Source organism: Puma concolor, chromosome E4 (assembly GCF_028749965.1).
Source record: "Puma concolor isolate L17-30 chromosome E4, mPumCon1.1.hap2, whole genome shotgun sequence".
NCBI lineage: Eukaryota > Metazoa > Chordata > Mammalia > Carnivora > Felidae > Puma > Puma concolor.
The window spans coordinates 38,736,154-38,750,539 of NC_141683.1; the positions used below are offsets into that span (position 1 = coordinate 38,736,154).

The 14,386-nt window shown below is 37.5% G+C and overlaps 1 protein-coding gene across 1 annotated transcript in view; it reads right to left on the reverse strand.

The window, feature by feature from the left end:
* Positions 1–14,386, reverse strand: part of INTS7 (integrator complex subunit 7) — a 91,972-nt gene that overhangs the window by 24,110 nt on the left and 53,476 nt on the right. Inside the window, exons 9-13 of the mRNA XM_086694099.1 lie at positions 12,665–12,799; positions 9,621–9,718; positions 6,855–7,094; positions 5,149–5,286; positions 3,870–4,076 (exon numbers count right to left, since the gene is read on the reverse strand). Coding sequence (XP_086550225.1) covers positions 3,870–4,076; positions 5,149–5,286; positions 6,855–7,094; positions 9,621–9,718; positions 12,665–12,799 — 818 coding nt within the window. The remainder of the gene's footprint in view (positions 1–3,869; positions 4,077–5,148; positions 5,287–6,854; positions 7,095–9,620; positions 9,719–12,664; positions 12,800–14,386) is intronic.

Below are 14,386 nucleotides of genomic sequence, written 5' to 3' on the forward strand. Positions count from 1 at the left end.
GTTACATGTCATTTATACCTAATAAATAAGAAAATAAGTAAGTAAAATGTTTAATTGAATTAATGACTTGAGAAATGTCAATCAGAACTTCTAGAATATACCAAGTCAGGAGAACAATGCAGAGCAACAGAACTCTTATACCCTGCTGGGAGGACTAGAAGTTTGTAAACCACTGTAGAGAGGCTCCTGGTATTAGTTAGTCAGTTGAAGGTACACATAACCTTGCCATTATCCTCCTAGGAAATATATCAGAGCAGTATTTCTTAGCAGAGGCAGGAGTGTACTGGGCATTTCAGGATTAAAGCCAGTAGCAGTCCCCCTTACCCTATGACAAAGAGAAACATCCCCACACACTTTGGAGCAGGGGACAGATACACCGCTTCGATTGAGGCCTACTGCCCCAGAAGAGGGTTTTCAACCTCAGTGTACCAGCCACATTTTGAACCAAGTAATTCTTTGTTGAGGGGACTTGTCCTGTGGATTGTTGGATGTTTAGCAGCATCTCTGGCCTGTGCTCGCTATAAATGCCAGTAATACCATGACAAATCACGATGACCAAAAATGTCTCTAGACATTGCCAAATGTCCTCTGGAAGGATGAAATCATCCCCAACTGAGAATGACTGTCCTAGAGAAAGCTTTCCATAGGTGTATCGAAAGACATGTACAAGCATGTTCACAGCAGTACTGTTATACTAGCAAAAAACTGGAAAAATGAAAATTTCTATCAACACTAGGAGGGGCAAATATTCATATGATATAAGAATATACAGCAGTAAAACTGACCTAGAGCTTCACACAACAAGATGAATAAATCTTAAGAACATCATTTAGATGGGGGAGCCTGGGTGGCTCAGTCGGTTGAGCGTCCAGCTCTTGATTTCAGCTCAGGTCACGATCTCATGGTACCTGGGATCAAGGCCCGAGCCAGGCTCTGTGCTGACAGCGCGAAGCCTGCTTGGGCTTCTCTCAACCTCTCACTCTGCCCCTCCCCTCATGCACGCTGTCCCTCGCACACTCTCTCTCTCTCTCTCTCAAAATCAATAAAACTTTAAAAAAAAAAAAAAAGAACATAATTTAGATAAAGCAAGTTGAATACAAATATGTAGGATTTCTTTTTATATAAAATTCAAAAACAACATAAAATGGTACCTTGTCTAGAATTACAAAAAAGCGCATTAAAATTATAAAGAAGGGCGAGGGAACGGTACACACAAGATGCAGGATGGTGGTTACCTTTGTAGGGTAGGAAATGGTCTGCAAACATGGAGGAATATGCATGAATTTTAGAAGCTATGGTCATGTCCCATTTCCTGAAGATGACAGGTATACTTGGATATTTGTTACACTTTTATATACCCTCTACAATGCATATGGAGATGTTATACATATTCACTCTTTTAAAATAGATAAAGTTAACAATCCACCATCATAGGCAGAATGCTAAGATGGTTCCTCTGGTTCATATCCCTTGGTATCCACATCTTCAGTAATCTCTGAGTGTGAATGAAACCTGTTACTTGTTTCTAACTAGTGCAATATGACAAAGGTGATGAATTGGGGGGATGTAATTTAGATCCTTAATGAAGTGACTCTGTATCAATCAAAAGAGAGATTCGTATATTCTGGATGGAGCTCCCCTAATCAGGTGAGCCCATTAAAAGACAGTCTTGAAGGTGAGAGATCTTCCTGCTGGACTTGAAGCTTCCAGATTCTACAGCTGTGAGGAAATGAATTCTGCAAACGTGAGTTCTGAAGAGGACCCTGCGCTTCCTTGAGCCTCAGACAAGACTGGCCCTGGCAGACACTATGACTGCAACCAGGTCAATATGAGCCGAGGACCCAGCTAAGCCATGTCTGGACTTCTGGCTCATGGACACAGTGAAATAATAAATGAGTGTTGTCTTAAGTCACTAAATTTGTGGTGATTTGTTACACAGCACAGAAAACTAAAATACTTTTTACAATTTTTATTCTTAAGTAGCAAGATAACTGTATCATTAATCACTGTGTTGGGAAATTAGCTACCCAGCGTCGCTGTAGGGTCCCCGTAAGCACAGAATGTTGAGCTTCTCTTGTTTAGTTTGGCTGAAGGAGGTAATTCACAGAGCTGTACAATCTCACATCAGCTCATTCACGTGGCAGGAGTAGAAGGGCATCTGTGCTCATATCTTCTCAGTTACAAAGATGCAAAGCTAGTATCAAATCCACACTTGCCCAATGAATGATAAAAATAAAATCTTTACAAAAACCCTGATGGTATAGTACAATCAGAAACGTGGAAAGTTCCAAATGACTGTAAGGATCATACTGCCTTCTTCTCTAACCTGTTATTAAGAAGAGAATCATTTCCTGATTTTTTTTTTTTTTTTTAACCTCAAAGCAGCGTCTGGCACATAGTAAGTGCTTATGGTCTGTTGAATAAAAGAACTCCATTTCAAAAGGAGATGATGTGAGGCCCAATAACCTGCCTTAGGTCATAATATGTTAACGGCAGAGCGGAGATGAAGACAGGGGCTTTCTGTCTGTCAACTGAGTACTTTCTTTCTATGTCAGAATTCAATCCTTAATTACTGCCAAGCCTCATTAAATACACATACCACACAAATCATTAGAAGACTATTAAATATTCAACAGGATTTTCATAATATTAATTCTGTCTGCTTCACTGTTCTCTGAGCTTCTTTCACGGATGGAACCATTTTCTGTGCTGAATAAACAAGCTGCACGTGAACTAGAAAATGAAATAATTTTACTGATCGCAACCAATAACCATACCTTTTGATTTTCTGAGGCATTTATTAGCCTGATACAGGTAACAACACTCTTTTCCTGGAATAATCAAGAGGAAAGAATCACAGTAGTCCCTGCTACTGGGAGCACCATGAGCTAGAGAGAAGCCATTTGTGTATTCCCGTTTTTAAAACAGCTGCTGATTAATCCTAGCTAAAAAAGAAATTATACTTCAAAAGATATGTACCACAGGAGTCTGAATATTCTGTCTCTTTTGTGACATCTGTTTACTCTTTATTCTACTTCGGAGCATCTCTTTTGGGATGGCCCACCATTAAGAATAGTTTAGATTATGTGATAAACATATGTAAACAGGTACCAAAAGTTTTATGGTTCCATGTAAATATATACAATCTTAAAAGTTGGGTGACAATACTTACAAATTGTCTAATTTTGATTATATAAACTCTTTACTCTTGAGGGGAAAAAATAATCTTTGCATTAATACAGAACACGCTCCTCTTGGATATAGGTTCTTACTTTGGAATACGACTCATTTCAAGAAACATAAGAAATGTTAATGGTCTGCCCTTCCTGCAACCCCTTTACTCTCCTGGCAGAGAAAACAAAAAACAGTAGCTGGCTGACTATTAATTTGAATAGGAGGATATCACAAAGGGGTAAAAAATGGGACGCTAGCATCCTTGATAATTCCTTCTTTGTCTACAAAGTAAGAAACTCTAGTTTCTTAGTGAGCAGCTTCCAGGCATGAAATAGGGGGCAGGGAGTTACATGTGATGGTTGGTACTGAGCCAGTACGTCTTATTACTAGGAGTCTAGAGAGGAAATACCTATCTCCATGTGTCCTTTCTGCATGGATTCAGTAATCCTTCTTCTCTGTGGTACCTAGTACTTGACAAAAACAAAATGATAAACTTCCATCAACTTATGAATATTAAAAAGTGGGGGAGGGGTTAAGGATTTACTACCATGTCCTATTTATTGTTTTAATATTGCTAAATCTATTTATCAGCAGATTTTTCAAGGTAGTTAGAACAGAACAACCCAAAAAGAAAAGGGAGACCATTGTCACACGAATCAAGTTATCACCACCAAAGGAGAATTAAGAGTACTTACTGTTAAGGAAGCAATCCCTTTGTGGTAGAATTTTAAAGACTCAGCAATGCAAGAAAGTGCTGAACTATAGTTCTCCTCTTGCAACCCGGTGAGGCACTGTTCTGCATGTGAGAACTCCTTCAGACTATTCAGCCAGAAGTAGAAATGTTCTGAGGCAACCTGAGTCAGCAAACTCTGATAAAGCTCTCTGGCCATGTCATGGTTACCCTAAAAATGGGGGGGGGGGGTGTGCACATGATGAGATTCTTACATTTGAATTAGGTAGTGAGGCAGCTAAAAGACAAACTCAAACCTTGGATAAGTTTTAACAATCATTCTTCACATTATATAATTCTTTGAGACTCAGTCTAAGTATTTCTTCAGAGAAAATATGCTGAGCTGCTTTTATATAACAGAATGCCTGAAGTTCTTTTCTAAAACAGTTCCAAAGAGAAAATAAATGGAATGAACTATAACTCACATCTAGAATTTTAGTTCAAACTACAGAAAGTATGAACATCTACTGTATGTCATTCTGTATGAGCTAGTTAGTGCAGTGGGGAGGTGGGATGTGAACTCCAGTGAGTTCCCTGAAGTGATTATCAGCAGCACCGCGAATGCCTCTCGAAATGACCGAGGAAGGGGAGCTGTTGGGGGGAACGTGAGCTCGGTATCCTGCAGTGCCTGGATGCTTGGGGGTATTGACTATAACAAAGAATTGTTCTCTCGATAGAGCTCCTCCCCACATTTGAGAAACACCGTAAAATGAGAACATGTGTTACACTATCTAGAATAACACTTCTCAAACTTGCTCTCTGGTCTTATCCCCAAAGGATTTCTATACTGTCCAAGCTCTATATTTCTCTCAAACAAAATAAAAATTGTTAGGCCTTTCACATGGCTGGGAAGGGAACAGCCTACTAAAACGTGCCCCTATCTCCAAATAAGAATGACAAGGTTGGAGAGAGAGAAGGAAGAAAGATCTGGTGTACTGATGATGGAGGATGGAAGTGGTGGGTGGGAGGCAGCTGTGGTTATGAGAATACAGGGCAAAATGAAGTGGCTGAAACTCTTCAGCCAAAAAGAGTTCATGTTTTTGGAATTCCCATGGAACTTTCCCCATAACAACACACGAGAAAAGTTATAAACTAGGTCCTTTCCATTATCATCTTTCAATCTCGTGACTAAAACATACTTCCATATTTACTTTCCATCTTGACTAGGGGTGACAATCACACAGTCAAAGGTTTGTAACCTGTCACTTTCACCAACCCAGTTCACACAGAAGGATAACACGTACCATTCTGGATGCCTGTCTGGCAATTCGGTAAACAGTCCATCCATTGGAGACACTTTCGAGCTGCTGCTTAATTACTGCCTTTACTTCAGCGGATAGTGCTTTCTGACTTGCTACAAATATCACAGTGGCCAAACTCACCTAACGTTGAGAAAGAAGTAAGAAAAATAAGGAAGAAAACATGTAATTCTATCCAATGTCATAGATAACTTTAACCAAAAGGGAGAAAAATTAGAACCCATCAAAAAAGAACAAAATTTGTTTTCCTTTGACATTTATTAATTTTCCACTTCAAAGTCATTAAGCAATTTATCCCATTGCTCAGAGTATTGTTTGTAATAGCAAATAATCAGAAACAATGCCCATAAATACGGATAAGGAGATTATGATATCACACAGTGAAATACCATATAGTAGTGAAAGGGGTAAACCAGAGATACCCTTATCTATTAGATGGCTCCCACCAAACAGGCAAAGAGACAACATGCAAAAGATTTCATGTAGCAAAATAACCTTTATATAAAGTTAAAAATATGAAAAGAATATTGTTTATTACTTAGGATATGTACCAAGGCAGTAAATGTATAACATGCATGGGAACGATGAACACCAAATGCAGGACAGCGGTTAGCTCTGGGAGAAGGAAGAAGATACTATTAGGGAGGTACATAGGGAAGTACAATTCAACTGTACTGGTAAGATTTTTTTTCTTAAGCTAGGTGATGGATGCAAATGTTTTCATATTATTCCTTATGCTTTAATATTATGTTTCATAATTTAAAACTGTCTCACAGTAGTACTAACAAAAAAGGGACAAAGAACATTAGTTGAAAATGCTGCTTCAATACAAAATAAACTTGGCTAACTGTGTCTTAGTATTCTGAAGCTGATATATACAAAGGTCCACATAAGCTGGGATAACTGTATGATGTCATTCCCATGGCTACTGCCACTTGGTCATCAAGGGTAACTTTTCCTGGTAGGAATGAAATGGGGGTAATCTTTTACACAATTCTCCCTGGAGGATTAAATATAAAATGAGCTTGAGTAAGAAATCTCATTACACTTTTCTCCAAGCCCTAAATTCAGATGACCACAATATGAAGCGGCCAACTTAAGGCTTACATCTCATTTATGCTTATTTAGAGCGAAGCCTACTCTCAGCCCTGGAGAACTTCCACCTACACGTTATTATATAGCTTCCCTGTCTTCTGTTTCTAAGCATGCACCTTTCCCAACCCCAGGACTATACTGAAACCTAAACAGGATTCTAAACAGCTACAGAGGTCCTGAATTGGAAAAGAGGAATTTGAGCTAATTTATGGTCACTGTTATCATTACGTCTTTAACTTACATTTTTGAAAGTACAAAATAGGGTTTAGTTCATTACTGCTTTGCATTAGAAAGGAAAAAAAAATTATTTTCACTTTGTAATAAAACAAAAATATCAGACTGGAGGCTTGGCTACACTAAGCAACTTGACAGGGCTTGGGAAGAATGCAGTTTTAGATTTGAACTAAACAGAGCTTTGTAAATCAAAAGTGGAAATAGTCAAAAGCTCACAGTTCCAATTCTGTTCTGATTTCAGCAGATTCTTGGTCTTACATAATTAATCTAAGTAGAGTCAAACAGTAACGTTGACTTCCTAAAGTAATTCCCACTACACCAGATCTATTCATCCCCAGCAGGTTCAAAAGGTGGCTCTTTACCAGAAGTTCCTGCTGCTTGTCTGTGGCTGACCGTCCGATCACCTTGTAGAGCTCCATGAGGTCCCCGAGCATTCCGTCGCCCAGCACTGGCAGCTGCATGGCAATGGCCGCCAGGCAATGGCACATCAGGATCCGCGCGGCATCCTGAGCACTGTGCAGCTGGGTCAACAAGGTCTCAACCACTGACTGGCTAAGATGAGGCCTGCCCTTGGCTAGCTTCACCATACAATTCAGAGCAATCTGCACATTGAATAAAAGATGGACCAGTTACATGCTGAAGGTATTAACTGAAGCTGTAAAGAAAAGAACTTCGTACAAGTGATTAGGAAATATCAAGGAAAAGGTTTTCTGTGGGCATAACATTTTCCTGCCTAAGAAACACACGGCATACTGAATCTTATTATCAGAATCTGAAAGTGAGCCATGTTTAAATGAGAGTAAGTCGGGACTGTATATTAACCACTCATTTCAAGGTAGGCCTATTTAAAAAAAAGACTTGAGATGAAAATCACAACAAGGAAGAGGCCATATACATGCCAAATGGGATATCACCATGCTGCACTTTCGTTACTTTTCAAAAACTGCTTCTGAAGTATGGTTTGTAAACTTCCCTATACCAGCATCATCCAGGATGCTAACGAAAATACAGATTTCCGAACCCCACCTGTCCCAAACTTAATAGATTAACTTTTTTTAGTATTTGGGTTACTAGGAGTTTAAAGTTCAAAAAAGGTGTCCTAAATGACACTGAGGCACACTGAAGTGGGAAGAGACTTCTAATTTTCTTTCTTTCTTACTTCTCACCTGAAATCCAAAAATCAATTGGCTTTAGAACTTCCATTCAGTCCAGTTAATGGCATCGACTAATATCCCAGCCACCAAAACCAGAAACCAGAAGTCCTCTCATTTTTATGTAGCCAACTGACTGCTACATTTAGTCATTTCCACTTTCGCCAAATCTTCAATATCCACCTCCTTCCCATTCTCTCTACCACAACATAAATCTCTTCCTAATTTCCATCTCTTGAAAGCATGGGCCTGTTAACCCACCTTCGCACTACACCCATGTAGCTTTCAGTATGTGTTAGGAAGACACAATGAGGTCTTCAGAACCAGACAGGTCCAGAGTTGAAGATCCGCCTGCCCTTGATCAGCTAGGTATCTTTCAACAAGTTATTTTATCTTTCTGAATCTTAATTTCCTCGTGAGCATTAAAGAGGGACAAATTTCACTAGATTGGTTATTTGTAAAGAAAAAAATATATATACAAGTTGTCAACAAAGTATGGCACATAACAGACATATTTAAATAACAATGATAACTACAACAAATGTTACAGCATGTCCATTACTTTAGAAATTTTAATATCCCCTCAACTACCTTGAGAATCAAGACAAAGTTCCTTGGCATCAGGTCTGGTAACCTGCTTGACAGAGCAGATCTTCCAGATCTCCTAATTGTGTCATGTAGCCACAGGGGGCTATTCACCATCTTCCAACATGAGAGGTAGATTGCTGTTTTCATAACTTCTGTAACAGTCATCCCTTGGATTCAAATGATCTTTCCTCAATACTGAAATTCTACCCCATCTTTCAAGGTTTAACTCACAAGACAGCTACTCGTTCAAATCTTCCCTAACATCCTTAGTTCAACTGAATCACTCTTAACTCTGTCCTCTCATTAGAATTGCACTTTGATTCGTACTCCAGGGAACTTAGTGCATTCTGTTTGGTATTATTGTCCCTTAGATAAATGTCAGTGTGTTCTAGATGGGTAACTCCTCTAATATAGAGACCTTTCTTGACCATCTATGTATGTCCCATGGTGCTGAGGCCAGTGTTTTATTGACACCTACAACTGGTAAGAAAAGGATTTGGTTTGTTTTCTTTCTCTCTTTTTTAAAACTTTTATGTAAATGTATTGTGGCTCCAAAGGGATTCTGGGGATGAATCATTTGCCAAACACATTTTTATTTAACTAATATCTTTATTGTTCATCACTATGATATACCTTTTCTTAACATTCTAAACTAAGTTATGACTTACTTCGAACTGAATCATAACTTAGACAAGCTATCATTCTTATAATCTCTAATATCTGCCTAATAGCCTTTTACTTCTATTAGCCCCACCTTTCTTAATTTTGTACCATCACAAATTGTATTTCATATTTCACTCCAATAAGAGTAGGCTCATTTCACTTCTTAAAAGCCTTAAAAATCTCCAGTGTCATAATAAATTTTAAATATCTCTTTTAAAATCTCTTATCAGTGTTACCTCAGGTTATAAACTTCTGTAAGTACAGGGGCTCTGCCTATTTAATTTTGCCTTATGTTGCCTAGGACCTTCATATGTATTTACTTCAACTAAATAAACACTGTCAACTGAAGGCAAAATAGGCCAAAGTTTGGATTTTTACTTTGTCTATTCTTTGGAATAACAATGGTCAAAGCGGTAATTTTGAAAGTGAAGATGAAGGGCAAATTGTGTGTTTAAGCCAGAGTTGACAAACTACTGCTGTTTGGCCAACACCTGCCTGGTTTTGTAAATAAAGTTTTACTGCCGCACCACCACGCTTTCTTTCTTCCCCTTATGCACACCATCCCTGGCTGCTTTGTCCTATAACTGTAGAACTGAGTAGTTGTGACAAGAGTGTATAGCCTGCAAAACTTAAAATATTTACTATTTGGCCCTTTATAGAGAGACTGCCAATCCCTAGTTGAGGCAATAAAAACAGGCATTATATTAAAATAAATGATATTTTCACCTTTAACGTGGCTTGAGCACCTGGACTATCATCTTGACTACAAAGTACCAAAAGGGATTCCAGGCCAAAGACAGCATCTTGTTCCAGTGCCAAAAGGTCTAGAGGAAAAACACTAAATTTTACAGTGGTCAAATGGAGAAGATTAAATACACACACACACACACACACACACACACACACACACTTAGAAGAAAAAACATTAAGGACTGGAAGATATAGGAAACACTGTCATGTGTAAAGCTAACCTTCCTGAAAAAGTACATGCGCCATTACTTATGAAATGTAAAGGCTATCCTTAGACTTCCACTTTCCACTACTTTACTAATGATTGTAAAAATGTATACATTACATCAAACTAAAAACTTTCTGCGCAGCAAAGGAAACCATTAACAAAATGAAAAGGCATCCTGCTGAATGGGATAAAATATGTGCAAATCATGTATGTGGTAAGGGGTTAATATCCAAGATATATAAAGAACTCATATGCAGCAGCAAAAAACAAACTATCCGATTAAAAACTGGGTAGAGGACCTGAAAAATCATTTTTCTGAAGGACACATCCAGAGGGCCAATAAGTACACGAAAAGAGGCTCAACATCACCAATCATCAGGGAAATGTAAATCAAAACGACCATGAGAGATTGCCTCACACCTGTTAGAATGGCTGCTGTCGAAAAGACAAGAAAGAACAAGCTGGTGAGGATGTGGAGAAAAAGGAACCCTTGTGCACTGCTGGTGAGAATGCATATTGATGCAACTGCTCTGGAAGGCAGCATGGAGGCTCTTCAGAAAACTGAAAACAGAACTAGTATATGATCCAGCAATTCCATTTCTGGATATTTACTCACAGAAAATAAAAATGATAACTCAAAAAGACATATGCACCTTCATGTTCATTACAGCATTATTTATAACAGCCAAGATATGGAAACAACCAATAAGATGATGGATAAAGAAAATGTGGTATTGATACACAAAGGGTCATTATTCAGCCACAAAAAGAAGGAAAACCTGACATTTGAGACAACATGGATCGATACTGAAGGCATAATGTTAAGTGAAATAAGTCAGACAGAAAAAGACATATGATCATATGATTTCACTTATACGTGGAATCTAAAACAAACAAATGAACAAGCAAAAAGCAAAAGCAAAAGCAAACAGAAACCGAGCTCGTAAGTACAAAGAACAGACTGGTGGTTGCCAGAGGCAGGTGGCAGGTAAAAATGGGAGAAGAGAGTTGAAAGGTGCAAACCTCTAGCTATGAGATGAGTAAGTCATGGGATGTATTGTATAGCATGGTGAGTATAGTTAATAACACTATATTGCATATTTGAAAGTTGTTAAAAGGATAGATCTTAAAAGTTCTCATCACAAGAAAATTTTATAACTGTATATAGTGACTGACGTTAAACAGACTAACTGTGGTGATCATTTCACAATATATGCAAATATCAAATCATTGTGTCATACACCTGAAACTAATATTTAAAAAAAGATATATATACCCACATTAAATCAAGAGCTAAAGCCATAAAGGTATAAATAAAGCATAACTGAAATAGGGTCACCAGCTTCGCTGAGGAAAATACTAGGAACGGCAAACCATGTCTTCCAAACTAGACATAAATCTTTAATCTTCTTTCCTAACTGGACAGATTATGCTTGTCTATTTTCACCTACAAGGTAACTTTCTAATGAAAACTGCACCCCTTTTAGGAAGTAATGAAGATGCCACATAATCTTATTAATGTTTTAAGTCAGACCACAAAGAACAAATTCCTTAAGATGTCTCATGTAATAGAGTACTACAGCATCTTTCCACTGCCATGGGGCTAAAATTTCTCTAGAAGCTCTAGAAAGTTCTGAATATATTAGTTAACCATATTTAGGTTAATATGTATGAGCTTTGAGAACACACAGTTTTCTACGTTACATGGTAGAAAACACTCATAACTATTTAAAAAATAAAACAGGTTTAATTATTCAAATAAGAATCAACATTTAAAGAACAATTTAAAGAAATGTTATCTGAATTAGTATAAGGCTTGACAGTGTTAAGACTACTGAAGGTCAGGATGCTAGAGAAAAAAAATAGGTACTAAGAATGAGCAGTGCTGACGTTTTGTGGGGCTAAGATTTCTGTTTATGATCCTTAATAAAGATCAAAATAAACACTGTAACAGAAGAAATATCCAAAATGCATTTCTGGTTTTGAACACCAGCATGAACTTATTCAAGCCTTTATTTAGATCAAAGATGTTAGGAAAATAATAAAATGTAAGCATTTTCTCTTTCTTTTCTTTTCTTTTCTTTTCCTTTTTTTTTTTTTTTCTGAGAGAGAGAAAGAGCTCCAGCAGGGAAGAGGGAAAGGGGGAGAGATCTAGAGTGAACCTTAACCAGGCTCTACGGTCCACAGAACCCCAAGTGGGGCTCAATCTCAGAACCCTGGGATTACGACCTGGGTCCAAATCAAGAGTCTGCCAACCACTTAACCAATTGAGCCACCCAGGCACCCCTAAGCATTTTCTATTCATATCTTAAATTATGCAAATCAGTTTAACTTTAAATACCCAGAGACAAATTCTATGCCAATTTAATTCATATTAATCTGTTAACTCATTTGCCCCTAGGTGAAACTATTTGTTACTTAAGCCCCTTGTTAACTTAAAGTATTTTTTCCTAAATTTTTCAGGCTTTTGTACAGGTGAACAAACTGTCATACCACAGGGCAATCATAAGCGATTCCTACCCACAGCACCATCCACGCAAAGTTCAGCACTGAGAGGAAATGGGCAATGCTCCATGAAACCTTTCAGTTTCACAATCTCAATCCCAAGGTCCTCATTTTCATATTTTTATTTTTCATGGGATTAAGTAGTCTTGAGAAAACCTGCTCTAAGAACACTTCAGGAGGCAACCAGTAGGTAAAAGCACAAGTGCTAAAAATAATAAGGGATTAAAAAACCAAAGACACATAACACAATTCCACCAAAACTTCAATTTGAAAGTTTATATATAGTATCAGTCCTGATCAAACTGACCTTTTTCTTGACAGGAGACAGTTATATTAGTTAGGACTCGCACTCCATGAGCTGCAATGCCCCTGTTGTTATGGTAACAGCATTCTTGGGCTAATCGGACCAAGTCAGAAGATCTGGGGGAAGAACCCACGTTTCCTAAACAAGAAGAGAAAAGTAGCACCGATTTAATTCACTCATATAGTCCAAAAGGAATTCAACGTCTAGGTTCATTTTTCTCATTTTCAAAGGAAAATTTCTACTCCATCTACTTCTACTCCATCATCAATAAAAACAATCATTCCTGCTTCTCTTGTCAAGGTACTTAGAACAGGTATATGTGACAGTCTGTAATGATTAGGATCTAAAATAATATAGGACTTTCCCACAAAAATATTAATAAAAACTGACTAAGGAGTACAGCAAAAGCCAAAACAACTAAAGATTGGTTCTGGGGAACCAATTGGTTCTCATTAAAATTAGGATGTCAATACAGGCTTCTAATCAGGTAAACCTGACCTTTAAGAGAGGAAAGAAAAAGAGAAACAAAACTTTTAAAGTTTGCTTTTCTTACCTCAATGGCTGGCATAGAGTTAAGGTTTACACAGAATTCATGATTTTAGAACTGGAAAGGATTCTGACATCACATGATTCAATGCTTTTTACAGAAGAAAGTGAAGCCCAAAGATTTTAAGCATCTTGCCCCTGAGATCATAAAATCTGTTACTTATGTCCTACCCCTGTGCTTTATACCTTATGCTCTCTGCTGTAGATTGCAGTGACTTTTAAAATTCACACTTGAAATTCTGTAATGTAAAATCAGTTATTTATGTCCTACCCCTGTGCTTTATACCTGACGCTCTATGCTGTAGATTGCAGTGACCTTTAAAATTCACACTTGAAATTCTGTAACGTAAGGCTTATGTTGCAAATATTTTTACATACAGTAGAGAAGCTCTCAGGTATAAGTGAGTGAGCTTCAAGAAGATTAAAGCTTTTCAACTTTTTAGCAGTCTCTTGTTCCTGCCTTCCTTTTTCCATTCTTGCTTATTTTCCATGATTCCTATCAACTTCAACCTTGCCTCTCCTACCAAGGTTGATCATATCTTTTGAGGCTGAAGGGGGACATCATTACTACTTACAACTGGCATAAACCAAGACTACCTCAGGCAGTGTGGGACATATATCGCCTTACTGGTCCCCAGTTTAACATAAAAATACTAGCTCAGGTAAAGCCTCAGTGTTTTTAAAATATTTGAAAAGCTTTTCAAAACTATGGCACTTGTATTTCCTCCATTCTTTTTCTTTCCTATGTGATTTGGACAAAACAGACTCATTTATAAATTTACAAATGTGTTCTGCAACTTACATTTTTCCTTTTTTTCTATGAAGCGTCATCATAGGACACTTGGCAAAAAAAACATAAAAATCCAAAGAAAAAAACAAAAATCATCCCAAATCCCACAGATGAGTGTGGCATTATTTCATTAGCTTTCTAGAGTGTTTCCTTTAAATAAATTTTTTTCCCTTTACGCACATCAACACAATTTAAAAATTCACACATACTCATGATAAGTAGATAGTGGCCAATACTCTGCCTTTAAAATATAGTATTTTGTGGCATTTTTCTATGTTAACTGTTTCAGGGAAAATATTACTTTTAAATTTAATTTTTTTATTTACTTAGAAATTATTTGCTAAGATAAATCCAGCTGGTTCAAAAAGTTCAACAAATATTAGAAAAAG